The sequence below is a fragment of the Podarcis liolepis genome (assembly GCF_965112155.1).
Source record: "Podarcis liolepis genome assembly, chromosome: 6".
In the NCBI taxonomy this organism is placed as follows: Eukaryota; Metazoa; Chordata; class Lepidosauria; order Squamata; family Lacertidae; genus Podarcis; species Podarcis liolepis.
In genome coordinates, this window is record NC_139559.1 from 97,360,388 (window position 1) to 97,388,346 (window position 27,959).

General features: G+C 44.4%; 2 protein-coding genes across 6 annotated transcripts in view; one reads left to right on the plus strand and one right to left on the minus strand.

Annotated features, from left to right (window-relative positions):
- The window catches only part of DARS2 (aspartyl-tRNA synthetase 2, mitochondrial), a 1,012,941-nt gene that overhangs the window by 746,655 nt on the left and 238,327 nt on the right, over nucleotides 1-27,959 (plus strand). The window lies entirely within an intron of this gene.
- RGL1 (ral guanine nucleotide dissociation stimulator like 1) overlaps nucleotides 4,395-27,959 on the minus strand; it is a 122,912-nt gene continuing 99,347 nt past the window's right edge. For all 5 annotated transcript variants that reach the window (XM_083507115.1, XM_083507117.1, XM_083507116.1 and 2 more), the window contains 12 exons: nucleotides 24,973-25,188; nucleotides 24,029-24,132; nucleotides 23,177-23,261; nucleotides 21,395-21,484; nucleotides 19,323-19,409; nucleotides 18,014-18,046; nucleotides 17,106-17,227; nucleotides 14,445-14,534; nucleotides 12,196-12,382; nucleotides 8,171-8,425; nucleotides 6,927-7,041; nucleotides 4,395-5,601 (listed from right to left, as the gene is read on the minus strand). In XM_083507115.1, coding sequence (XP_083363241.1) covers nucleotides 5,414-5,601; nucleotides 6,927-7,041; nucleotides 8,171-8,425; nucleotides 12,196-12,382; nucleotides 14,445-14,534; nucleotides 17,106-17,227; nucleotides 18,014-18,046; nucleotides 19,323-19,409; nucleotides 21,395-21,484; nucleotides 23,177-23,261; nucleotides 24,029-24,132; nucleotides 24,973-25,188 — 1,572 coding nt within the window. In that variant the 3' untranslated portion in view covers nucleotides 4,395-5,413. The remainder of the gene's footprint in view (nucleotides 5,602-6,926; nucleotides 7,042-8,170; nucleotides 8,426-12,195; nucleotides 12,383-14,444; nucleotides 14,535-17,105; nucleotides 17,228-18,013; nucleotides 18,047-19,322; nucleotides 19,410-21,394; nucleotides 21,485-23,176; nucleotides 23,262-24,028; nucleotides 24,133-24,972; nucleotides 25,189-27,959) is intronic.

The following is a 27,959-nucleotide window of genomic DNA, read 5'->3' on the forward strand; positions in this document are numbered from 1 at the left end:
CAGCAGGGACACGGAATTGACAAACTATTGGCCAGACCTAGCCCATGAAGCTTTTCCAACCAGCACACAGTCACCCACTCTCTTCTCAGCCCCACCCCTACCTTCTTAGTGGCAGTGATCAAAAACACCCCCATACAAATGCAGTGAACTGCTCATGGAGGAGATTGATCCCTTTCTGCATGGGCAAGGTGTTTGCATTGTGTTGTGTGATGAGAACGGGGCTCTCCTTCCTCACCATACAGCAGAGAAATGATGTAAACTGTGCTTGAGAGCAGGAATGCCTTGATGCATGCAATTTAAGTTTCATGATACCCAGCTGCTATGTTGTAGCTTACCCTGGCTCTAGTTAGGACGCTCTGCAGTGTTTCCTAAAAATGAAGTCACAAAGCTGTAGCAAGTTGGCATTCCTGCTTCACCACAGTGTCCAAAGTAGGACAAAGAAGTTCAGAATATAGCTGGGAAGACTTAAAACTGCAGTAAAGAAGGGAGGCTAGTTTTGTGTTTCCTGGTGCATATTTAGGGAGCCATGAACCTTGTTCTTGGAAAAACAAGTCAGTTTCACTTGATTTTTTTGTGGTTTTCCTCCCCCTTCCTCAAATCCCATTACAATTATCCATAACATTGATGGATGGGAATGGTGGTAAAATAGTTTTTTTCCTGGTATAGCCCAGGATTGTTTAAATGCAGCACAGGAGTTTGTAAAGGGTACAAATAAAATGGGAGTGAATAGGATCATGACTGTCCAGGGTCTCTTATGGGTAGGGCAGGCATTCTATATTATACTCTCATCCCTAGGAGAGTTCTTCAAAGAAAGCAAAGTTTTGTTTTCCTTAACAACGGATGTTTCTAAAATCTTAGCACAATGTGTTTTCACTCAAGTGAATTGCTAGGAAGTGATGCAGGGATTTTCATGGCCAGCTTCTTGGGGGCAGAGTAAAGTTCCATGCAGGTCCATGCAAACACAGACATAATTTAAGGAAATAGTGGGCGGCTTTCATTTGGTAGTATTCAGTGTTTCCCAGATTGAAAACAGCACATTTCCTTCTTAATTGCAGAAAACAAAAGGAATCTTGTGAAATCATGGAAATGATTATGAGATGAAGCTCTGTCCATTGGAGGGAGAGCACTCATCAAAAAGCAAGCAAAGCTTAGGAATGTATAAAGGGGTGGGAATCAGAGGGAAAATTAAGAGCTTAGAGAGTGTCCATGAACATGAACTGCTATGAATGTGATATATTACTCTAGCAAAAATTATCTGAACTCTCTTAAGGATAGCTTGATTGATTACACAAATGAATTGCAAAATTTACTCAGACTGCCTAATAATATGTGGTCACTTGCAAGCCACCAATTTGTTCACACCAACCGTACAGCCTCATGAGCAAGTCAACAAACTTAGATGTGCCTAGTTCTTTTACATAATTGGGAGAAAGAACTTCTCCTTGTAACATGTAAGGTTGCAATGTCTGAGCTGGATTGTGGCTCAGGTAATTCATTCTGAATGTCCTGATTTCATTAACATTATTGTTAATAACATTACTGTTTCAGTAAGCTGGAATTAATTCACTCTCAGAAACTCAACCCTATGAATGTGATGTCTGATATACACCAGCTATTTCTGAATATTTGCTGTTGGTCTGCTATCCAATGATACTTCATTTCAGCATGTGATACTTTAGTTTGATGTATAAGATCATACTTTGATTGGCTCAGTGGTAGTGCATCCGTTTTGCATGCAGAAACTCCTGGGCATCTTTAGGTGGGGCTGAGCGACTCCCCCGCCCCCCCCCCCACTGAAACCCTGGAGAGCTGCTGTTAGTCAGTGTGGACAATGCTGAGGTAAAGGCACTTCTGTGTAGAAGGCAGCTTCCTTTGCTCCTGTGGTTCTAATGCTCAGTGTGTGCTGGAATCACGCTGGATTGCTCTTATTGCCAAAATCAAAACTCTTGAGATTCTAGAAAGTCCAAAGCACTTGAATTATGAGGTGATTTCATATTCAAATCTCAATTTGAAATTCCACATCTAAAACCTGGATTGTGAAATAGTTGTGAATTCTGAGTATCTTCTTCAAGGATAGGTTGCTGATGAAAATCCAACAGTGAACTAGTTTATATAGCTTAGCAAAAAGGGTATGCGTTAGCACCAAAATAAATGAAACTCTTTACACAGCAGCTGTTAATAATTCTCGCCTTTGTTTAGAAAGACACTTTATCATCACAAGCTTAACAATATAAAAATCTAGCTGATTCTACAGATATATACAGTCTTGAGTATGTGCATATACTTACACACATAACACATGTGTTGCATTGCTTCTTTCACCAGAAAACAAAGAAAATGGATCTTGGTTTTTGAAAATCCATCTTAACTCTGGACACTTTTAAGGCTCAGTTTTGAAATAACCCTTCTCTCCTCTAGACAATAACACTGTGCAGGGATTTAAACTAAGTAAGCCAGGAAAGAGTGTGTCTTGAAACAGAAAGAAGTTTCGCATAGTGCAAAATGCATTATCTGATAAGACCAGATGGTTTTTCAAACGCTTGACTGGTGAGCTGTTAGCAGCAGCTGTGTATATTCTTCTAAAATAAAGTTCAGTGCCAGAGCAGACCAAGTCCTGCATTCTGTGATCCATATTAAATGGATGTGCATGACTGCTCTTACTTCATAGAACTTCATAGAACTGCTGGAGCATATTTAGTCATCTCTCGGGCACCTGAAATCTCACTAGGCATTACCCATACACTTTTTCAAGTACATCTCTTATGGCAGTAATGGCCAGAAACTTGCTTTTTTATTCTTAAAATGAAAGGTGAGATGTTTTAGGAAGCTGAATTCTGCCCCAGGGTTCTTCTTTGCTTCTGCTGAAGTGCATTGTATATACGGCTCTGATTATGATCATGTGGTATGGCTTAATACATAGGCCAGGGTCCAAAGAATTGTGAAAGCACTGCCATGATCCCAAGGAAACAGGATTTGTTCATCTCAAACAGCAACACTCCTATCCCCTACTGCATGGCAAACCATATTTAGCTTCTAATTAAATTTATGGTATATATTGGAGGGCAGAGCAGAAGAGAGAATGAGAGACAAACACTTTGCATCAGGTCTTTGGATCCAGGCCATATATTTTAAAATTAGTGCTACAAATGAAGCAAAATCCCTCCTTCCATGTGTACCGTATTTTTCGCCCTATAGGATGCACTTTTCCCCCTCCAAAAATGAAGGGGAAATCTGGGTGCGTCCTATGGGGCAAATGCAGGCTTTCGCTGAAGCTTGGAGAGCGACCCCTCTCACTCTCCAGGCTTCAGGAAGACATCAGCAGCCTAGGCAGCCCTGCGGGAGGTCCCGCAGGGCTGTCTAGGCTGCAGACAGCAGCCTGCTTCCCGGAGCACCGGGCGCGCTGAAAGCAGAGTGCTCGGCGCTTCGGGAACACATCTGCAGCGTGGGGAGCCCTGCGGGAGGCCCCCACAGGGCTCCCCACGCTGCGGATAGCAGCCTGCCGCCCACCGCGAGGGGCGCCCTGAAGCAGAGTGCCCCGCACGCCGGACAGACATCCGCAGCGTGGGCAGCCCTGCAGGAGTTCCCCACAGGGCTCCCCACGCTGCGGATAGCAGCCTGCCACCCGGCGGGCAGGGTGCCCTGAAGCAGCGCGCCCCTCGCGCCGGGCAGACATGGGCCAGCCCCACAAGCTCGGGGGACAGCAGGGAGGCGCAGCGCCGCCATCCCGCTGTTCCTCGACCTGGTTCGGTTTCCCCGACCTGCTTTTGGGGGGGAAATAAAGGGAAATTTTTTTCCCTTTATTTCCCCCCCAAAAAACTAGGTGTGTCCTATGGGACGGAGCGCCCTATGGGACGAAAAATCCGGTAACTAAGGCTGTATCGTAAGCATCCTTACAAGGAGGTAAGTCCTGTTCACCCTGGTGCAACTTTCTGCCGAGCAATTGCTTGGAGAGCTGCCATTCTAGTTTGCTTTTGGAAAGAGGCATGGGGGGGGCGGCACCCCACAGTCTGTTCTTGTAAAGGAAAAGGTTGTTCCAGCAAGCAGCCAATGAGGTAGCCGGGGCAGATGAGCAGGTAAGAGGCCAAGAGGCCGCAGCTGCTGAAAGGTAACCAAGGAGGGGAAGGAGCCTTATCCCCAACCAAGAAGAGGTGGAAAGGCTGCCACGAGGCCTCCTCCAATCTCTCTTTCACTACCTTGCCAGCCACCTATCTCCACTAGGGCTTTGATTTCAATCTTTCCTGTGATCATACATCGGCTTAGCATGTGCTCTGAAAGGTGTTGTCACTGAACATGTGGCCAAAATAAAATAGCAATGTGGTCCTCTAAAGGTGGCTACCTTATTTATTCCTTTAAGGATATGCCACATCAGGAAATTACTCAGTTAAAGGATGTCGTCTAAGAGAAGGGAGCTCATTTGATCATTAACAAATTCCACAAGGCTGTGGTATCCTCAAATGCTGGCTACTAGTTAAATTTGGCTTTTTTGTTTTGTTTTTTAGACTGGCTATAAAAACGTGGTTAAATGGTTTGCTACAATGCCAATATGGCTGAATACAGGTAAACAGCTCCACACCTGGAAGGGAGTCAAAGCTGCACACTCCAAAGAAATAGACTTTGACATTCTTTCGATAAATAGGTTAGCAAAGCATAGGAAAACTAAGTAGTGGCATTAAGAAAAGTAGTATGCATTTATATTGTCTTTCCCGCCTTCTCTCTCCCACACAAGAGAACAAGGCCTTCAACTGGATAGTATTGGCTTAATGTAGGAAGAAGGGGGTGCATTTTTCCGGCTTAGATCACAGAGTTGGAAAACCAGCACAATATGAAGCTGCCCTGCGTGGGGTTAATACCATTCTAGGAGAATGGTAATCTCTCCTGGTTTCAGCAGCTCTGTTCCTTCCCCTAAAGTTAGCAGCCCAGCAGGTAGGAAACAAACCATCAGTCCATCCACACGAGCTTTCTATCAGTGCCATCATTTGGCCAATGGTCAAAATGATGCTCCTCCACTTTCTCCTCCTGTAAATACAGGTGGAACTGGTGGAAGAGCTTTCTCCCGCTTGTTAAAAAAGAAAGAAGGAAAAGAAAGTATTCCCAATTAATACTGGCATAACAGAGGCTGGAGAGTCATTGAAGAGGATTGTGAAGTTTAGGTGTACTGTACTTTTCATTCCTGGTAGAAAGTGGCCATCTGTTCTTGGAGGCTGTGCAAAAAAAAGGAGGGGTCAGGGAGTGCCTGTAGGCTGTTTTCCACTCAGGTCCATTGTGTATCAAGGCATGCCTGTTAATAACAAGTGTTAGCTTTGTATTCCCAAAGCTGAATACTGACACAATCATTTGTGAAGATTGTTGCAATAATGGATGGCGGCAACGGTTGCTTTGAAACCCCATCTGCCTTGCGTTGACTTATCCATCCTCAAAGTGTGATTTTGCTGTTTCTGTGGCTCCAGCAGCCCTTCTTGTTGGTCCTAGGGAGAGTCAAGCTGGAGCGGCTCCTCAGTTTCACTTCCCTGTCAAGGGAGGTTTTTTTCCGCAGGATGAAGTCAAAGTTCACCTGGCTGTTCATGGCGTAAAAGACATTCGCGCTGTCCGGGATGACTAATTCTGCAATTCAAGGAAATAACAGGTGGTAAAACACTCCCCTGTTTTTTAGTACAGGAAGCCCACAACTTACCTACTTTTAACTTTTGCGTATTCAGCTTTATGCACTTGGGAAAAATGTTAATCCAGGGGGAGGGAGGACTTTGGCAATCCCACACGCCATTGTTAGCTGCTTTGAGCATGTTCATTTTTGTAGGAAAGTAGGATACAAATAAAATGAATGAATGAATGTGTGTTGACTAGACACAATTTTGCCTTTAGGCACAATCCCCGGAACATAACCCCTGTGTAAGTTGCAGGCTCAGCACTGTCTTCTCGTGGTCTGGGTTCGTAACAAAATTTAACAAAGAGCATGGGTGAGTCTTGCTGGATTCTCTGCACTATGAAGCTAACAGGAAAATGTCCAACATAATGAGGAGCAGGGTGACCTGTGAATGGCCCCTATAGTGCAGGAACCAGCCCTCTATGATCCCTTACTACACAAGCACTTTCTTTTTTGCCCTCGTAGTAGGCAGGCGTGAGAGTGTGATATTTTGATTGATCGAATTACACACAGAAGGGTCTGTGGGCCTCTCTTCAGCATTGCAGCCCTGGTGCAAGTTGCCTCCTTCCCCAGGCTTTGAACCTCTGAACAAAAGATGCCAGGAGATCCCATTGCAGCCTATCTAGCTTCAACCCTCACCCTGGTGGCTCCTCTTTTCTCTGAATGAGCAAGCTGTGCCCTCCATCCCTGCCAATGGCAACCCATTCATTTTCTCTTGCAGAACTTGCCCATTGTGAAAAGGGGGCCTGCCTACCTGTGAAATCATTGCTCCTGCTCTCAACCCCTAGACATCGCTAGCTGGTGACTTAAGAGGTATCACAAGCAGGGAGAAGCAAGAGACTGAATGAGAAGAGTTCCTGCTTTCCTTAGTGTTTGTCTCTGATTCTCTTCCCACCCCACCTTCTCTTACTGTTTCTAGGGAAGGGAGCTTCACAATTCTCCAGTCAAGGCTATACCTACTTTTGAGGTGATGGAATAGAACATGTAGGCAAAGCCTTTGCCTCTTCTCACCTGCATAATCTGTAATTAGCTGTTTCTTGGGGCACAGCACAATCTTTTACATTGATTGATCAGCTCTGGAGCTCTCCTTGATAAGAAACAGCTTGAGCAAGTATTAGATGCACCATAAAAAGAACATTCATCCTATCCTATCCTATGGATAAGTGCATCGTTTTAGACCGGGGCAACACATTCCGGTGTGCATCTGTCATGTAGGAGTGGCGTTGTGCAGGTCCTCCTCTACCTTCAGAATAAGGCAGCACCCACAAGGTGCTGTTTTCCTTACCTTTGTCCTCAGAGATGACCTGCACCAGTTCATAACCCTCTGCAGGATCAGACTCCAGATTGTGTTTCAGCATCGCTCTCTGGATGACGGCAGGAGTCTTGTCTTGGCTAGTCAACTGGGAAAAAGTTTACATTAAGGCCGGCATACTCTCAGAAGCAGAATTTAATTATCTGTTCCCTATTATCAGCACACAAGGTATTAAAATGACTGTTTCTGAAATGAAATATCAGCTATGGCTTAAACCTTCAGATGGCAGTGACCTGTGACAACACTTTGTTGAGAAGAAAAGATCGCATCCCAGTGCAGACGCTCTCGTCCCCACAAACAAGTCTGTTTCCGGAGCCAGTGCTTATGGAAGGATATGATGTCAATCTAGCTCTGCACTGTTCCAACAAATGCTTACCAAACTATGGCATGAAAGTGTGGTTTGGGAAATTAAGTAACCTTGTTGGAGGTGGGGGGAACCTTCGGCCCACAGACCAAATGTGGCCCATCAAGTCTCCCCATTTAGTTCACAAGGTCATTTCCAGGCCAATTTCTGACTAATTAGAAAACACTAATTATCTCTTAGATTTTTATCTAACCTCTCTTCTGTTAAGTGGCTTTGTTCAGCAAGCAGAGCTTGGTTCTGTGCACAGAAGAGGGAATGCCTTCCTCGGTGGCTGCTGTGGAAACTCCTTTTAAGATGGAGCTTTCTATGTACTCCAGACTGCTGGTTCACCATTTTTGGGGATGATGATGATGTAGTAGTAATAGTAGCAGTAGCAGCAGCAGTAGCATCCTGCCCTTCATCTTAGGTCGGTTCACAGCACAATCACAAAATGTTTCTTAAAAGAGCTTACACATAGCAACTTTGCTCCTCAAGGGGAGAGAGAAAAAGATTTGACTTTTTTGCTTTCTCAGTCCTGGTGTGGCTGCGTTCTGTTGCCACCAATCAGCTGGAGCTGGCACCAGGCAAGGAGACTTTTTTTAATGGAATGCGGAGCAAAGTTATACCTAACAAATGCAGACAGAACGTCTTAGTTTAAGTTAAGCATAGAATGTAGGAACACAAGGAGCTGCCTTTTACAGAGTCAGACTGCTGGTCCGTCCAGTTCTCCAAGGTTTTGGAAGGGAGTCTTATCCAGCCCTACCTAGAGATGCCAGGAATTGAACTGGGGCTATTTGCATGAAAAGCACATACTCCACCACAGACTGGACGGAAAGCGACCCGGAAGGAAGCCACCCCGACATTCATTACCTACCACAATGCTCTTGTACATATTGCCATTATTGTCTTCTACACTGATGCGAATGATGCAGGTGTCTTCGTTCTGCTGATTGTAAACGGGAGGCGAGACTGTTGAGGTAATGGAGGTGACTGAGATGGAGCGTTTGTGCATTCTGGGGTTGCTGGCCAGTAAAGGAGGAGACGAGAGGGCATTGGTGAAGGATGACAACCCTGATGAAGACGTGTCCATCGAGTGGATAGAGGAACAGGAGGAGGAGGATTCAGAGAGCTAAGGGGGAAATCACAAAATAAGAATATTCATTTTACTAACGTTTGATGTTAAGGACCTGTTCAAAAACCACAACTTGCTAACTGTGGAGCGCTGGGGGAAAATGAAGAACAGATCTGAGGTTCCTGCCCTTCACTTCACACTGAATGTCAGAGGTCATGACTACCACTGGGAAATCCATGTACTTTGGAAAGCAGGATCTCCCTCTGTAAGCATTTCCTTGTATGTGGAGTGAAAGGGGAGAGAGCATAAGTCTGGGATCCACTCCAGTTCAGGGCAGAAGTATCATCTGAAAAAGGCCAAGACAGAAAATGGGTGGTGCCACATATTAGGGACCCCATCCCATTGTGGTCCCATTGTGGGACTGAAACTGCCTTGGTTGCACTGGTTGATGATCTCCGGCAGGCTAGGGACAAAGGTGAGAGCTGTTTCCTGGTTCTGCTGGATCTCTCAGCGGCGTTCGATACCATCAACCATAGCATCCTTCTGGACCGTCTAGAGGGGCTGGGAGCAGGGGGCACTGTCATACAGTGGTTCCGCTCCTTCCTCCTGGGCCGTGTCCAGAAAGTGGTGGTGGGGGATGAGTGTTCAGACCCCTGGGCTCTCACTTGTGGGGTGCCTCAGGGTTCTGTCCTCTCCCCCATGCTTTTCAACATCTACATGCAGCCGCTGGGAGAGATCATCAGGAGGTTTGGGCTGGGTGTTCATCAGTATGCGGATGATACCCAGCTCTACCTCTTTTTTAAATCAGAACCAGTGAAGGCGGTGAAGGTCCTGTGTGAGTGTCTGGAGGCGGTTGGAGGATGGATGGCGGCTAACAGATTGAGGTTGAATCCTGACAAGACAGAAGTACTGTTTTTGGGGGACAGGAGGCGGGCAGGTGTGGAGGATTCCCTGGTCCTGAATGGGGTAACTGTGCCCCTGAAGGACCAGGTGCGCAGCCTGGGAGTCATTTTGGACTCACAGCTGTCCATGGAGGCACAGGTCAAATCTGTGTCCAGGGCAGCTGTTTACCAGCTCCATCTGGTACGTAGGCTGAGACCCTATCTGCCTGCGGACTGTCTCGCCAGAGTGGTGCATGCTCTGGTTATCTCCCGCTTGGACTACTGCAATGCACTCTACGTGGGGCTACCTTTGAAGGTGACTCGGAAACTACAACTAATCCAGAATGCGGCAGCTAGACTGGTGACTGGGGGCGGCCGCCGAGACCATATAACACTGGTCTTGAAAGACCTACATTGGCTCCCAGTACGTTTCCGAGCACAATTCAAAGTGTTGGTGCTGACCTTTAAAGCCCTAAACGGCCTCGGTCCAGTATACCTGAAGGAGCATCTCCACCCCATCATTCTGCCCGGACGCTGAGGTCCAGCGCCGAGGACCTTCTGGCGGTTCCCTCATTGCGAGAAGCAAAGCTACAGGGAACCAGGCAGAGGGCCTTCTCGGTAGTGGCGCCCGCCCTGTGGAACGCCCTTCCAGCAGATGTCAAAGCAATAAACAACTACCTGACATTCAGAAGACATCTTAAGGCAGCCCTGTTCAGGGAAGTTTTTAACGTGTGATATTTTATTGTATTTTTGGTTTTTATGGAAGCCGCCCAGAGTGGCTGGGGAGGCCCAGCCAGATGGGCGGGGTATTTTTATTATTATTATTATTATTATTATTATTATTATTATTATTATTATTACATGTTTTAGTGTATGGCACAAAAATGGCAAGCAGAAATGAGAGAGGACTATTTTCATGGTGTTCCTTGATCATTCCAGGTTTGTTGTGGGGTTTTTTTCTTTTTGTTTCAACTGAGGCAGCTATGGTCAACCTGTGGGCCCTCCAGATGTTGCTGGACTATTGGATCTGCAGCTGGTTGACTGACTAAACCCAAAGAGGGTTCACAAATGGTTCTTCACCATCCTGGGCGGAAAGTGACAAGTGCTGCAGGGTTCTGTCGTGGGCCCATTGTTCAACATCTTTATAAACAACTTGGATGAAGGAATTCAGGGGGTGCTCATCAAATTTACAGAAGAGACCAAACTGGGAGGGGTAGCTAATGCCACAGAAGACAGAATCAGGATTCAAGGTGACCTTAACAGACTGGAGAACTGGGCCCAAACTAACAGAATGAATTTCAATAGGACAAGTGTCAGGTTCTGCACTTAGGCAGGAAGAACAAGATACATAAATATAAGATGTGGGACACTTGGCTTATTAGCAGTACATATGAAAAGGATCTAGGGGTCTGAATAGACCACAAACTTAACATTGGTCAACAGTGCGATGCAGCAGCAAAAAAAGCTAATGCTATTCTAGACTGCATCAACAGAAGTCTAGTGTCCAGATGAAGGGAAGTGTTAGTCCTGCTGCCTTCACTCCTGGAGTCCTGTGTCCAGCTCTGGGCACCACAGTTTAAGGAGGATATGGGCAAACTGGAACTTGTGCAGAGGAGGGTGACCAAAATGACCCAGGGTCTGGAAACCAAGTCTTATAAAGAAGGCTGGAGGGAGTGGGTATGTTTAGCCTGGAGAAGAGGAGGCTGAGAGGAGATATGAGAGACATCATCAAATATCTCAAGGGCTGTCACATGGAAGATGGAGCAAGGGTAGGACTTGAACCAATGGCTTCACGTTACACGAAAGACGATTCCAAGTAATCTTCAGGAAGAACTTGATGATGGTAAGAGTTTTACAACAGAGGACTCTCCCATGAGAAGTGGGCTTTCCTTCCTTCTATTTTAAAAATGTCACTGCTCCTACCAACAAGTTTATGGGAATTTAGGAGGCTCTGTAAAAATGCTTTCCTGCCAACCCACTTAATGAGTGAATATCACCATTTTCTTTGGTAGCTGGAAAGTTTACACTGACCTTCTGTTCTTCTAAGTTGAAGGGAGAAATGATCACTGAGCCCTTTAGACCTATATCTCTAATTACCATTCATATTAAACTTTTGCCTGGAGAAGAGCCATTACAGAAGCTAAGACGGCTTTTGGATTTATATAATTATCCAATAATGACAAACTATCAACACTGTATGTACCCATTAAAGGGCACTGCAAATTTCTTTCCTGCATTTAGAAGAGCAGGCCAGCAGATGGCAGCAGATTCAAAGATGTTTTGGAAGCATGTATATTTATCTTGCAAAGGAGCTCTCCCACGGCAGAAGAGCATCTTGCACAGGTCTTTAGGGATTTCAGTAGGCATGGCTTTGTATACGGCTGGAAACTTAGCCTTTGTCCATAAAAGCAGAAGCCTTAGAGTTTCCCCAGGGCTCAACTATTTGAGGCTCTTTCATAAATTTTACAATGCCACAAGGTGCGCAGCAAAAAAAGTTGGGGTGGGATTGAGACAAGGAGGAAGATGATGAAAGCAAGAGAAAACAGGGGAATTCAGCACTGTCCGTTCAGTTACGCAGAGGGTGGCCTACACACCATGCCTTTAAAGCACCTTTGATGAGTCCCGAGAAACGTCTTCCAAATTAGGGGTGGCTGAAGCATTTTGGCTTGGGGGACACATGCAGAGGCAAAGGCCCACCCTTGAAGAGCCACGTGCGGGCAGAGGGCATGGGCAAAACATAAAGCAGCTCCCTGTCACAATCGGTGTGGCCTCTCTGCAGTTCCTTCAGCCACACACTGACCGACCCCACTCTCACACAGGCACCACATCACCGGGCTTGCAGGAGAGATTTAAGCCTTGGGGGAAGGCAGGAGCTGGCAGGCCCATAGGCTCACCACCCCACTAGAAATTAAGAGCGGTCTTCTCTGGACACTGGCACATACATACTTTCTTCTGGGGCTCATCAGGAGTGTCTGTGGGAGAGATGCAGATGTCCTCAGTCTCTGAATGGTTGGAATCACAAGACGATACGCTGACGGAATCCATGCTTTCCCCGGAGCTCCCGCTTGGTGTGGACTTGGGCTGCTCTTTGGTCGGAGTGCCGCTGGCAATTAGGTCAGATCCCAGAAATAACCTGGCGAAAAGCAAGTGAGGAAATGAAAGGGCACCAAGTGCTGGTGGGAAGTAGAGATGCTGAATATGTCTAAGGTATCCTCAGATAACTCCACCCATAAAGCAGATACTGCTATTATGCACAAGCCCTTGGATCTCCAAACAGAACATTCAGAAGATTCAGAGATTTAACATGGCGTGAACTGAAGCCCTATAGAACAGGCCTCTCCAACTTGTGGCCTACTAGGCCAGAGACATTCTCCTCAACAAACCATCAGTATCACACTCAAAGGGGGGAAAACTTATTTTTATGTGACTGAACTCCAGCTAGATTCAAACTGTGTCTGTTGGAGATGTAAAGTTATGTATACATATATTCTGGTCATCTCCTAAAATGAGATTGTTCTGGAGTGTTGTATTAGGTGAAACTGACTGCATTGCAGGATATACTCTGCCAATAAATCCCCTACTGAGTTTTGTAAAAGATCATGTCCTTAGAACACAGAGAAATGATAACATGCCCATATGGCAATTGGCTATAATAATTGCAGGCAAATCAATGCTCCTGCACTAGATGATTGCATTATTGTGGTCTAGAAAGGTGTCCAAATGATAAGAGTAATATAGATTATGAGAAGCGAGACAACATGACAGTTGATTTATTGAAAAACTGAGTGTAATGAAACAAGGAAATACAGAACCATTACTGGGAACACTGTAGAATAAGCTAAATCCCAGACTCTTCACCAAACAGAGAAAATCTGTAAAAGTGGCTATTTTCCTCGCCTCCCGTAATTAAACATAGGCACTATGCATTTTCAGTTTATTCTTCATTTGCTAAAACCATTTTTGTAAAAGAAATAACAACTTATGGCCTACCGGGCAAAATGCAGTCTAGCCCTGCCAGCTACATGCTGCCTTGCCAAGAAGCCTTGACAACCATCTCTGCAGTTCCCAGCAGGTACAAAACAGGAGTTTTATTGAGCCCCTGAAGGGCTGTGGGAGGCTTGGTGAGTCACAAAGCATGTCATATGTTCACTGAGAAAATGGCAAAAGACTTCTGTGGGTGTTTACACAACTGGGCCTCAAAACGCCAAGATTCCCAAAATGTTTTTAACTCAAGGTTTCCTCTTCTTCAAGCAAATTTTGGGCATTAGGACATTGCCTCTTGGCTCAATCAAGTGAGAACACAAGCCAGCTACAGTTATGCACCTTTATGGAAGGCTGTTGTTTCAGCAAAGACATTTTAGTCACATCATCATCACCATCATTTGAGATGATTAATCAATTACAATGCTCAATTAAAGCTGCATGTGCAGCACAGGTAAGGGAAATTCCTGGTTACCGTATTTTTTGCTCTATGAGACTCACTTTTTCCCTCCTAAAAAGTAAGGGGAAATGTGTGTGCGTCTTATGGAGCGAATGCAGGCTGCGCAGCTATCCCAGAAGCCAGAACAGCAAGAGGGATTGCTGCTTTCACTGCGCAGTGATCCCTCTTGCTGTTCTGGCTTCTGAGATTCAGAATATTTTTTTCTTGTTTTCCTCCTCGAAAAACTAGGTGCGTCTTATGGTCTGGTGCGTCTTATAGAGCAAAAAATACGGTGGTTGGGGGACATTTTTGATCCCTTAATTCAATGAATTGATGTTGCAGTTCTATTTTTTAAAGCCCCCTTATGTGAAGGGAGAGTTAAACACCGGCTTAAAGCGGTGGGATTTTAAAGTGCTGAAACTTGGGTGCATGATGGCCTTGGTTTTGGATTTTTTTTTTAATGCAGGTCCTTCCTCGCCTCAGATGCCTGGGTGAAGGCTTGTTTTTTAAATGGAATTAAGTAAATGTGAGTAACTTGCATGATTCTCTAAGCTAACCATAGTTTAGCACAGATGCGCAAGCTTTGTTCTTTGGCTACAGGCTGTGGTTAAGGAGGAGGGAGCTTAGCCATGATCCCAGAAACCAAACCTTGGCTTAGCTGCCACATCACACCAGGCCAAAGGAAGGTGTGAGTGAGCTCCTCTCTGGAGGTGAGGGGGGTTATTCATAGTGCTGTTCGCCCAAGCCCACACCAACGCCCTCAAGCCGTACTCACAGGCTAAGCCGCTTCACCATGCTCTTCCGAGGTTTTGGTGATGTGGTCGTTGTGTCAACAGCTGCCTCCACCTCGCAGGAGAGGGCATAGCTGCAAAATGGAGGTCACTTTGGAGTTAGGACTACATTAAAATCTTGCTAAAAGTGAAATAAAGTACCTGAATCAAAGCAACGTTTTGGCTATGCATGATTATTATTTAATAAATTTGTATACTGCCCTTCATCCATAGATCTCAGGACGGTTTACAGCATAAAAATGCAAGATAAAAACACAAATTACATAATAAAAACAAAAACAAAACAATTACTCTTATTAAAATTACTTAAGGCAAATGGCATAAATACTGAGCTGCATTTTTTTGCTGCACAGTAATTCCTTTTATTATGCACTTCATCTAAACAAAATAGGACACGTTCTCTGGGGTCTAAGTTAAAAGTTAGCCAGGGTGGTATGTAACCATGTGATCCATCATAACCCCATGGGGAGCAGATATCAATGTGACCAGGGCAGAGTGGGAGCAGCTATGTAGCTGATCAAGATAACATGTGAATGAGCACAGGCAGGTATCAGGAAGAGATCAGGACCAGTCTGGATACCCTTGCACACCATAGACATTATTGGATGAGTTTATAAAATAGTATCTAAAACTTACTAGATACTGTACCATACACAGATAAAAGTAAACAAGTCCCTACTTGTAGGCTCACAATCTAAATTTTAAAAAATGGCACAAAAGGGGGGGAAAGGAAAACTACATGTGAGCAAAGCTAAAAGGAACACAGGGAGTAATAAGAAGAAAAGGTAGTCTCCACAGTAGCTAAGCCACATGTTATGCATGGGTTATAAGTTGTCATAGGTGCTGGCTCAGATGACTGTTGGCTAATAGTAAAAAACTACAGATTTTACTTTAGTGAGCCATTTCAGAATTAACAAAGGAATGTTAATGTGTCCTGATGGCTTAGAATCTACCCTTTAGATGGTAACACTACTCCAAACCAGAGGGAGGAGCAGAAAAGGTTTGGAGCCACATTCACAGCAGATGGAGAAAGAGGTGGAAGCGCAGTCTTGCAGCAGCTGCATAAGTTTATCTCTAATAAACTAGTGCAATATGAGCAGCTTTGTTGCCTGATGCAGAAGAATCTACTGGTTTCCAATTACAGATGGCTGGATCATTCTTACTTCCAGTCCATAGCATATTTTGCATATGTTCATTGATAAGTCTGTTCCATCCCATTTTTGCATCAATCTGATTTTTTAAAAATCTGTAAGAAAATTCTTATTTAAATACTATTTTATTTCAGTGTATGCATTTATCCTAAAATATGATTTAGTTCTTATAAAGAACAACAATTTCAAGTGTCATATTCTTTGAGCTGAGAACTGCATTGGAACATCCAACAATAATTACAATCTGATCTAGATTCAGGTAGGGAGCCATGTTGGTTTGACACAGTCGAAATAAAAGAAATAAATTAAAAAATTGTCCAGTAGCATCTTAGAGACCAACTAAGTTGTTCTTGGTGTAAGCTTTCATGTGCACGATACACTGAAACAGAAGTCACCAGACCCTTATATATAGTGGGAAGGTGGGGTGGGGTTTTTCTCAGAAAGGAAGTAGGAGACGGGAGATTGACTCAATGGGTATGGTAAACCTGTTGACGACTGTTATACAAGGGTCTGGTGACTTCTGTTTCAGTGTATCTGAAGAAGTGCGCATGCACACAGAAGCTTATACCTGGAACAAACTTAGTTGGTCTCTAAGGTGCTACTGGACAATTTATTTATTTAATTTTTAATTTATTTTGACTACAATCTGATCTGTGTATTGGTCTGGGAGGTATGAATATGGCTAGTTCACTTTAAAATGCAGAGTGAACAAAATCATCCTCCATCACTACTTTGAATACGTTTTGTTTGCTTGCTTGCAAATAAAACAAATTACAAAGCCACTATAAGGCTCTAGTGCTCTTTCATCCAGACTAAGCCCAGTAGTGCTACCCCTGGAACATTTCCACTTGGTGAAATGGGAGTACAAGTACACTCCTCTTACCAATATAAGGTAAAAAAGGTAAAGGTAAAAGACCCCTGGACGGTTAAGTCCCATTGTACTATGGGGTTACGGCGCTCATCTCACTTTCAGGCCAAGGGAGACAGCTTTCCGGGTCATGTGGCCAGCATGACTAAACCGCTTCTGGTGCAACGGAACACCGTAATGGAAACCAGAGCGCATGGAAACATCGTTTACTTTCCTGCCACAGCGGTACCTATTTATCTACTTGCACAGGCGTGCTTTCAACCTGAAGGTTGGAAGGAACTGGGGCAAAGCAATGGGAGCTCATCCCGTCGCGGGGATTTGAACTGCCGACCTTCAAATCGGCAAGCCCAAGAGGCTCAGTGAGTTAGATCATAGCGCCACCTGCGTCCCTTACAAATATATGAATACCAGAGCCAGACAAGTACCATGTATGCACATTTCCAAGTTCTTACATTGCCATGTACTTTCACCAGTGTTTTACAAACATATATTTGTTCTACTATCTTTTATGATGGATGTGAACACCACACACACACACACACACACACACACACACACACACACAGGAGAGAGAGAGAGAGATGGATGGGGAGAGGAATCTACCATATAGAAATGTTTCACCTCACCTTTCTTCCTCTGTTAAATGCCGCTGTTTCTTGAACCACTGAATGAATTTTCTGTCTGAAGTCATGCAATAACTATTGCAGGAAGATTGTAAGAGCTTAATCTGAGCAATCACTTCAAACTCCTGAAAAAGGAAATAAAATAATTAGACTATTAATAAGGGAACAAAGTTAAACACAGAGTTGCTAACAGACCAGAGTGGCAGAAAACTACACGACAATCAGAGAAGTTAAAGATGGCGCGACACAGATTCACCTGCAAGAACATGCAGCCTGGCTTTGAAAGGTGCCCAAACTCTGCTGCTTCAACAAAATGAATGGACCTAAGGGAGCACTCCGGGCTGCACAGTGTATGTGGGGTTTTACCAGAGGTCAGCCGGGCTCTGGCAAGCAATACAAGCTTCCTCCAGGGCTTCCCCCCAACACTGGAGCTACAAAGCAAGAGGGATGATCCTTAGCTCCAAGCAGGGGCAGAAGCGAGGTGCAAGCAGAGAGCCAAAACTAATTTAAATACAATAATCCAAAATCCACTTTAAGCATTGGAACACACACGCACCCTCCAAATACTGTTTTTGTTTTGGGGTTTTTTTTAATGTTACGCGTGCCCTGAATATCTTCAGTGATGTCTTCCTAACACAGCAAAACTTAATTTATAGGAAGCATCTGAAGAGATTTTTCTTTGTGTAACTAATCAGAACAGAATGGAGGTGGGGGTAAGAAAGCACTCAATTGCTTTCAAAGGTTTGGATTAGGAGGAAGTTTCCCAGCTGTGCCTGATGTCCCCTGAAGGCTGCCTTGCAGTTCCATTTGCAAGTTTATCTAGTTGTGTCACCTCCTGCCTGCCTCTGAAGCCAAAAAGAGGATGAGGGGCAGATCAGCCAGGGAACACAGTAAAGAAAAAGCAAACTCACCCGCCTTCTCTTTTCAAAATTGATTAGCCCTCCCTGCAAGAAACAGAGAGAGAAAGGATTAGTTTCAAAATCCATTTGTCTATATGCTCTCAATTTAATTATACAGTTTTTAACAGTAAAATAGCTGCTTTCAAATGTATTTTGCTATAGGATCACAGCTTTTCCTTGCTTTTCAAAAGAACTAATCTTTCAAGCCCTCCAGATATGGTTGGACTACAACTCCCATCATCCCTGGGGCTGCAGGAAGAGGGCACCATACTGGCTACTCCAATCTGCCACCAACTGAAAGGCTTGTCATCGCCTCCTTCAGTCGCTTGACCCTCAGCTAATCTGGTGGTTCTGTGGACAATATCATAGTCCCTGCTCTGAAGAAAAGTCCTGGAGCTGCATCCTCCTCCATTACACTACTGGTAAAGCCCCTATGTCAGGGCGGTTCAACAGGAGGCCCACCATTTGACCCACACAGCCCTTGCTCTGCCTTCCCAAAGCTGGGGAGGGAGGCATGAGGGCTGTGACAGGGTCCTGGAGTCCTCCCTCCTTCTTCCCAAAGCCTAATTAGTGCTTTCCCAGCTTTGGGAAGGAGGTGGGAGACCTCTACGATCCTGCCAGAGCATCACACCTCCTTCCCAAAGCCTGGTGCCTACTTAGTAGGCTTTGGGGAGGCAGCATGCGGGCTGGGGAGGAGCCATTAAATGTGGGGCTCACCCCACTGCACCCTCACGTGACATGGCAGTGTGCGACCTACGGGTTCTGGACTGAAGTGCTATTGCAGCCCACTTGGTAGGCATAGTTGGGCCGCCGTGCTCTGTGTGGAGATGCTGGTTCTCACAAACACCGCCTTCATATGAACGGAGACTGGCTGCAGGATTCCAGGTGGAATCCCACAGCCTGCAATGTTCAGGTGAGGACAATTATCCATGTGAATTGGCTCCTGAGTATTTCTACCTTAATGTGGATACTATGATTCTGTAGATTTCAGAAGAACTCAGCTTTCAGAATAATATTTCACAAGAGTATTCCAACTAAGTAATTTACATATAATCCAGGACACCCATATTCCTTCCCACCTGTTTTGAAAACAAACTACTACATTTTTGATGTAGAGTATAGTTGGGAGAACTCCCCACTTTAAATTCCATTTGATAGTGATCTCCATTTATTTCCTAATAAAGATTCCACTTGCCTCTGCTTCTGGCATTTCTCTCCCCCCCCCCCCCCCGTGATTGTTATAATGAAACCCACACAGCTATTAGGAATGGCTACCGATCACGTTCAGAAAGCAGGCTCGTGGGTCTGTTGTGTAACCTACCTCCACGTAGTCCTGAAGAGCTGTGTCAAGCATTGTCAGGTCAGTCAGAAAAGTACCAAGATAAGGAACAGTGCCTTGCATCACACCCTGCACAGGATGACAGCAGAAACAAGTCACCCATCTTTCCTCAGCCTCAACAGCTACCAATTGGTTTGTGGGTCCAATTCAAAGCCCTTCAAGGACCTCATAGGAACCTCAATGGAACCTTCTTGCCCTCTTGGAACGTGGCTGCACATTACAAGCTTTTCCCTTTACGTCTACCCAAGACAGCAGTGGGGAATCTATGGCCATTCAGATATTGTTGAACTCCAACTCCCAACAGCTCCAGCCAATGGCCGAGGTAATGACTGGAGTGTAGTGGTTGAAAAGCTCTATTCCAAGGAAGCTTGTCAACCATTCTACATCTTTTCATGAAGATCACCTGATAAGCTTTGCAGGAACCCAAGGTTGCACAGATTATAGGTTGAGAACCTCTGCAATACAGCAAAATACCAACTGCCTGAAGACTTAAAAGGCAAGAGCTGGGTTTCCAAATCGTGTCTGGTGTCATTTCAACATAAGCGGACTGCGATCAATGCCTCCTCCCACATCAGATTTTAAATGTACTGTACTATAAAATAATCTTGGTCCCAGAGTATATGTTTTAACTTCTGAGGCTTATCTTAATTTATTTGTTTTTAAACAAAATACTAGTTCTGACTTGTTTCCCAAGGGGATGGTTTCCGATCCTGGCTTGCTCTCAAATTGCATATTATATCAACCACATTTCCCTGAGTTCCGATGTCACAGGGAGCTGTGGTTTAAAAGCAGGAGGTTTCAATCTTCTCCCAGGCATGGAAGAATCATAGAATCATAGAATCATAGAGTTGGAAGAGACCACAAGGGCCATCGAGTCCAACCCCCTGCCAAGCAGGAAACACCATCAGAGCACTCCTGACATATGGTGGTCAAGCCTCTGCTTAAAGACCTCCAAAGTAGGAGACTCCACCACACTCCTTGGCAGCAAATTCCACTGTCGAACAGCTCCTACTGTCAGGAAGTTCTTCCTAATGTTTAGGTGGAATCTTCTTTCTTGTAGTTTGGCTCCATTGCTCCGTGTCCGCTTCTCTGGAGCAGCACAAAACAACCTTTCTCCCTCCTCTATGTGACATCCTTTTATATATTTGAACATGGCTATCATATCACCCCTTAACCTCCTTTTCTCCAGGCTAAACATGCCCAGCTCCCTTAGCCGTTCCTCATAAGGCATCGTTTCCAGGCCTTTGACCATTTTGGTTGCCCTCCTCTGGACACGTTCCAGTTTGTCAGTGTCCTTCTTGAATTGTGGTGCCCAGAACTGGACACAGTACTCCAGGTGAGGTCTGACCAGAGCAGAATACAGTGGCACTATTACTTCCCTTGATCTAGATGCTATACTCCTATTGATGCAGCCCAGAATTGCATTGGCTTTTTTAGCTGCCGCATCACACTGTTGGCTCATGTCAAGTTTGTGGTCAACCAAGACTCCTAGATCCTTTTCACATGTACTGCTCTCAAGCCAGGTGTCCCCCATCTTGTATTTGTGCCTCTCATTTTTTTTGCCCAAGTGCAATACTTTACATTTCTCCCTGTTAAAGTTCATCTTGTTTGTTTTTGCCCAGTTCTCTAATCTGTCAAGGTCGTTTTGAAGTGTGATCCTGTCCTCTGGGGTGTTAGCCACCCCTCCCAGTTTGGTGTCATCTGCAAATTTGATCAGGATGCCCTTGAGTCCATCATCCAAGTCGTTGATAAAGATGTTGAATAAGACCAGGCCCAAGACAGAACCCTGTGGCACCCCACTAGTCACTAGAAACAGGACAGAATGCATGTGAGCCCAAGGACTGGGAAGGCTCATTCATGAAATGAAAACACTGGTTTTTCAATTTCATCTAAACCCAAACCATTATATTCGCATCAGGACTAGGAGATTTCCAAGATTGTTTTTGCGATCGCTCTATTTTTATATTCTTCAGAAAAGGGCATCTTTTGCTCTAAATCTTAATTTCTTAATATTATGATTATCTCATAGAGAAAATGAAAGGGAGAAGGCTCACCATATCTTTCTGCAGTTGAAGCCTCCTCTGAGTTCTCTTCTGGTTCTCTTTCACGCTGCTGTCCAAATTTGCAAATTTAGACGTTCCTTCCTGTAGTTTGAAAAGAAGGGCAAGTAATGAAAGAGGCTACTAAACAGGCTTGCAAACATTTCTCACACCAATTGCAAACTTATGTACTGTTCTCTCAAGTCCAGAAAACATTGCTTACTGATGGAAAAAAGTGAAAGAAAGAGGTTCAAAAATCTTTGTTTCCTGGCATTGTGAAGGAAAATGTTCCAAAATGCCATAAGCTTGTTTGCAAAATATTTATAGGCCAGTTCATGAGTCCTGCCAATCCCCCATCTTCTCCAAGTCAAACACATCTGGACTACAACTTTCTCACTTCTAAACACTTAACATTTTCTCTCTTCTTAAACATCTTGTTCCTAACTTACTTTAAAATATGTTCTAATAAACATCTCCCCTATTATATAATGCTGTATTAAGAAAAAGCACCAGTTTTCTTGTACACTTGCACTGGGATATGATGACTAATATCTCTGGTCTGCTGACTAACAAGGAGACAGTCAGGAAATGAAAATGCTTGCTTTTACATTCCAGCAACTGCAGCCCTGGAGAGCACTTTCCCAATAACTGTATGAATGGAAGCCATATTTCACAACACTTTTGGAACTTCTGGCACAGGCTGATTAACCTATTGCCATTGTCCCCTAGGCTGCTTTGATGTGCAATTGCAGGGGTCAGCAACCTGACACTGCTTCTCAGATGCCCTCCCTGAAAACAAAGGTTCAGATGTGGGTCTTTCTCCAACATCTCCCACAATGGATATTGGAGCAAATAATTCATTTAGCTTCTCTACTTCATTCACAATGGAGCTCTTCTAACTCACCCAGTTTTCATTATATGATAAGCTTGCATGCATTAGTTTTGCTTTTAGCAGATCCTTGTCTGTAGCATTTTTTTAACATCCAATTTAATATCCAGATAACATCCAAAGTGCTTCAGGCCCCTGCTTTAGTTCAGGGTGCCTTGAACAAGCCCAGAACCCCTTAAAAATGCCCCATTTTGTTTCATGATTCATCTGAATTCACCGCACACCACAATTTTTATGGCTTCCTTCACACTATTATTTAACTATGTTGTTATCCTTTGGATGGGTCCACACCTTCTCTAATCCATGGTATAAACTAAAGTTTAAATAACTTACAAACATGTCATAGAATCCTAGTATTGTGGCGTTGGAAGGGACCCTGAGGGTCATCTAGTCCAACTCTCTCTCTCCTTCAACTTTATTTTAATGAAGCCTCTCATTTTTGTGAATTTCCTTCCACTGAAATTAAATGAAACTTTGCTGGCCTTCCTGGGCAATTTTCTATTCATTATAAACTGAATTTCAGAGTACTGTGATCACTATTTCCAAGCATTCTGGTGACACTTAACATTTCCAGATTCTGGGCACAACTCAATATTAATTTATGGGTTGCCACTTCTATTATAAGCTCTATAGCTAACTGTTGCAAGGTATAATTATCATATCAAAAAAGCTGTCTCTTTGCCATGATCTGAATGCACATTTACCTAGTTAATATTTTCACATTCTGCCTCCACATCAAGCTCAAAATTGTTCTCAGAGCTTGGGCTGTGTATGTGTGCATGTTTTAAGTACTCAATTTCTTATTTGAATAGGTATTTCTAGACACAGTGATTTTGCAATTAGAGCAGCTCACAAGGTTTTAAAAAGCAGTGTTTTAATGCACCACTGAGATATCCACTACTTCTCACCCGCATTAGCAACTCCCGGCTTGTCAAATAGTTGTCGTGATCCGAGAAAATTTCTGACAGTTCCTCAAACATCAACATCCTGTCCCTGTGCAGAAAAGAAACTGATTGAAAACTGAGGTTTTCAGATATCCCAAAACAAATTAAAAGCTAAACATGTTGAGATTAGACAGTGGTGTTACTGTTGTCTTGTCAGAACGTGAGCCCGTGGCTGGACTTGGGACACAAAAGGAGATGGCTGTGAAAGATTTGTGACCACAGATTGTCTCCTGTTTTCTTAAAAGTTTGTACTAGCACCCACTGGGGATGGGCTCCGATTCATAGCACACTGTTGTGTGAAGGGTGTGTGGGTTAATCCTGCTCTCCGTGAACATTTCCTGATGAAGATCCTCAACCGTTACAGCTGCTATGGGACCACAGGGGGAAACTTACAGGTACCAGCCACAGATATTTGAAGGTCTTGCCTATTCCCTTTCTCAATCTGGGGACTGGAGGGATGTCAGATCGGGGTTCAGCTTGTATGCCACCATCTCCCAACTCTGGTCAGGAGAAGGAACTGCAGGAAACCGATCACATTATGCAAGGGAGCTTCCTTGTCCTAACTAGCCAGCCTGGAGCGGGCAATATTCTCCCTATAGAGATTTCTAGGCTAGGCATTTTCAGTAATCTGCATAATTAGGAGGACTGTTCTTGAGGCTATTGGCCAACCTTGCCTCTCACACCCTGCCGCCTCCTCCTGGACCCTCTAATCAACTGTGGAGGAACTGGGCATGAGACCCGCACACTGGAGCAGCAAGATCAACAACAATTAACAAGGTTGCTCTCCGTTGCAAAGAAGAGGTGGGAAAGTCTTACTTTGCGACACATGCCCAGCTCTTCTTTAACCGATAGATGGAATTCGATTGTAGTGCTGAAACAATGGCCCTCAAGGAGGAAAAATTCTTCAGGATCCTACATTCCTGCAGAAGAGGTGGTTAAGAAACAGAAGAGGGTTAAATATCCATTATTACACACCGATGGGTGATTTCCTGTTTTAGGGTATGGCAGCTGCTGTAAATTCTTACTGCTAAAACCACCTGAACAAATATTGGGCACTTTAAGGAGAGAGAGTGTGTCTCCCTGGCCCTTTCCAGCATCTAAAAATAAGCTTTAATGTAGATTTTGGCACCTTGTTCTTGTTTTCTTCACTTTTAACTTTTGGTGTGTGTGTGGCAATGGTGTTGATTCAGTTTAATAGTTTCCAGCTCTTCCAGTTATAAGATGAGTAAAAGTGGGCCTCTATGGCCAAGCTGAAGAGAACGAAAGAGCATCTATTCGAAAACATCTTCACATCTCTGTTTCCTGTGGAGGCTTTCGTGTTACTTTTAAGTCACACAACACTCTTCATCATTAAATAGAAGTTTCTGGGCATGGAACCCAAAAAGCTACCCAAAAAGCCAATTTGGCTGACAAATGCTAATTCAGCGTACTTCCCTTGATGGCTAGCCTACTGCCATTTATAGTCTCGCCATATAGACTTAGGTGGTGGCTTTGGGATGGCATGGGGTAACCATATGGGATGCCTTTGATGAATAGGGAAAGGATGGACAAACAGAAATGTGATTATTAACTACTATTACTACTACTACTACTACAACTTCCGAATCTACCCTAGAGTAGAAGAACAAAACAAAACAGAACATTTGCTTAGCATTAATGAAAATATTAAAGCAAAAGATCCATGGCACTGATGTTTCCCATAATGAAGATAGATTATTTCCTTTTCCCAGGGAGGCAGTTTGTACAAAATGCCTATTTACATGTGCAATATTGATCCATTTCTCTATGATCTTGGCTCGCTGTTGTGTTTTCAACTCTTTTCCATTCAAGATGGTCCTGACAACACATTTGGTCACCGAATTGAACTGGGCAATGGTGGCTCTGATGGTGGGGGCCAAGTGCTTGTTCTCTTTCTTATCCCTCTGAGACCAGATGCAGCCCAAGCAGTGATGGGGCACCACTCTTTTAAACAGTTTCTACAACAACACAAAATACACATTATCAGCACAATATTATTCATAATCCCCACTGAAATGCACATCTGCAAAGCTGAACACAGGGTTTAGTGAGCAGGGAGAGGCTGTGGCAGAGAGAAGTCCACAATCAAAGGCAGAGGCAGGAGAGGAGGGAGGCCAAGAGGCAGAGAGGAGTCAGGCTGGTGAAGAAGCCAGGGGGTCTCCCCATCCTGCGGCAACAAGCTCCCCTCCCCCCTGGTCTCCCAGGACCAGATGAGGTATGAAGAGGGAGGAGCAGGGACAGGTGCGTTGGCTAGTCTCAGGTTGCTTGGGAAGGACCTGCGGGAGGAACAGATTTAGGCAGCTGTGGGAAGGCTGCCTCATAGGGGCAAGACCTACAGAGAAGACTCTGGTGTTCTTGAGTTGACCTTGTTTCTTCTAATAAATGACTTCACTCCGTGTGATTTATTCCTGACAAACACTCTTGACACACCCTCTTGACAGTAGGAAAGGATCACATCCACTGCTCCACCCACTTTTTGCATCTGGTTCCACCCCTCACCACCATGTGTCTCCACACAAAAAATGTTGCACACAATAGAATGTAGTAGCACTGTGGCTGAAAGAGGTTCACCTCCCTGGCTTTAAACAGCTTTTCTGCCATGGCAAAGTGACAATGGGGGTTCAATTATGCAATTCCAGGAATTATGTATACACCCAAACCTTTGTTTGGAGCAGCATTTCCCACTAATGGAGAGATAACAGACTGTTCAGTTTAGAAAGAAGTTTGACTCTTTAGCAGTGGGAAAATCAGTTTGGTTTGCCACATTCAGTCTTATTTTTATTTTTTCTCAGCCATTTTTGTCTGAATTACTCCATTATTAGGGAAACAAGCTACATTTTCTAAACATTCCAAAAAGTAAATCTGGAATCTAAATGCCAAGCTGGGTCCTATCTGATATCAATTAAACAATAGTTCGACAGCTGGAATTCCATGTACCATTTTCATTCCGTCCACCAGCACTGAGAAGTGGATGGCCAAATGGCTTTGGTATGGAATCAGATAAATATTTCGAACCTGCATAAGCAGACCAGACTTCTACCAGTCTGCCTTCATAAACATTTTGATGCGTTCAATTGGCCATACATGAGTAGAATTAGGTCATCTATTGAGGGCTCATTCATTAGTCAGAAGTACAACAGTACCAAAGGATGGAACCAAACATCTATTTCCAGGTGACAAACAGCTCTAAATTGTGGTTTGCTGCTTTGGAAGCTCAAACTATGGTTTTATATTATGTTTGAATTTAGCTATCATCTGTTAATATGCTGTGGCATACCTGTATTACCGTACTGGCCCAAATGTAAGCCACCCCCCCCCAAATTCCGACTGTGAAAAGTTAAAGTGCGGTTTAAATTAGCAACCTCACAAAAATTGGCTTTTATGGTATCGCTGCTGAAACAGACATCTGGTAAAACGGGTGTGAGTGCCTGCAGAATTTTAAGGGAGCAGCTTATATTCGGGTATTGCCTCCCCCCCCCCCCCGAATTTTAAAGGTGCGGCTTATATTCGGGTGCAGTTTATATCTGGGCCAATACGGTATTTTGCAGCTATTTCGATTACAGTGGTACCTCGGGTTACATACGCTTCAGGTTACAGACTCCGCCAACCCAGAAATAGTGCTTCAGGTTAAGAACTTTGCTTCAGGATAAGAACAGAAATCGTGCTCCGGCAGCAGCGGGAGGCCCCATTAGCTAAAGTGGTGCTTCAGGTTAAGAACAGTTGGAGGTTAAGTACGGACCTCCGGAACGAATTAAGTACTTAACCCAAGGTACACCACTGTACTTTTTTGCTTCCAGTTCATGGGCAACTTGTAACCCACAGGAGCTGGTGTCCATTGCAGTTGGCAGGGCAGAAGTCAGGAAGGCCAGCAAAGGCGTAGCCAGAGCCAATATGCTCATTTTGTCCCCATTCTCCTCCCAGCTAAGTGCTATGATGGAAGCACTGAGACCAAGGAGGAGGAATATGGCAGCCAGTGCCGGTGCCCCTGGAGTGGCTGCAAGGGAGAAGGCAGGCTGTCAGGGGCTGGCTGAGGGCAGACTGAGGATGGGGGGGGGGGTAGTGGACTAATGCCCTCCACTGCTAGTAACCTAGTACAACTTTATGTCTACGAACACGATGCAAGATGAATATCACAAAGTCACAGAATCATAGACTTGTAAGAGTTGGAAGAGACCACGAGGGTCATCTAGTCCAACCCTCTAAAATTCAGGACTCTTTTGCCCAACGTGAGGCTTGTACCTACAATCTGTGAGATTAAGAATCTCATGCTCTACCAGCTAAGCTATCCCATTTACAGTACATTTAACTAGAAAAATAGTTGCTGTTGCTGAGCTTTAAAAAAAAAATGTACCAAATAATAGTCAGACATTCGGAGAGTATTCACCAACAAAACTCACAGAGGACCCTGAGGATAATTTGGAGGGCAAAGTTGTTTAGGCTCTGACAATTGCAAACAATAAAGCCATCTCAGCACACACAAAACAACATGACAGACATGTAATTGGAAGTAATCTAACAACCCACTTCCCCATGAGGTCAAGTTCACCAAGGACCAATTCTACCTGCATTTTAGTAAGCAAGTGGAGGGCTCAGAATTGTCTTCAGTCCAAAGAGGGAAGGGAAATGGCCAGTGCTTGCAATTAGGTCTAAGGGGTCAAAGGCTACAAGAAAAGGAACCACCAGGTGGTAAAAGCCTTTGATGATTGAGGAATCGACCTTATTGGGTCCC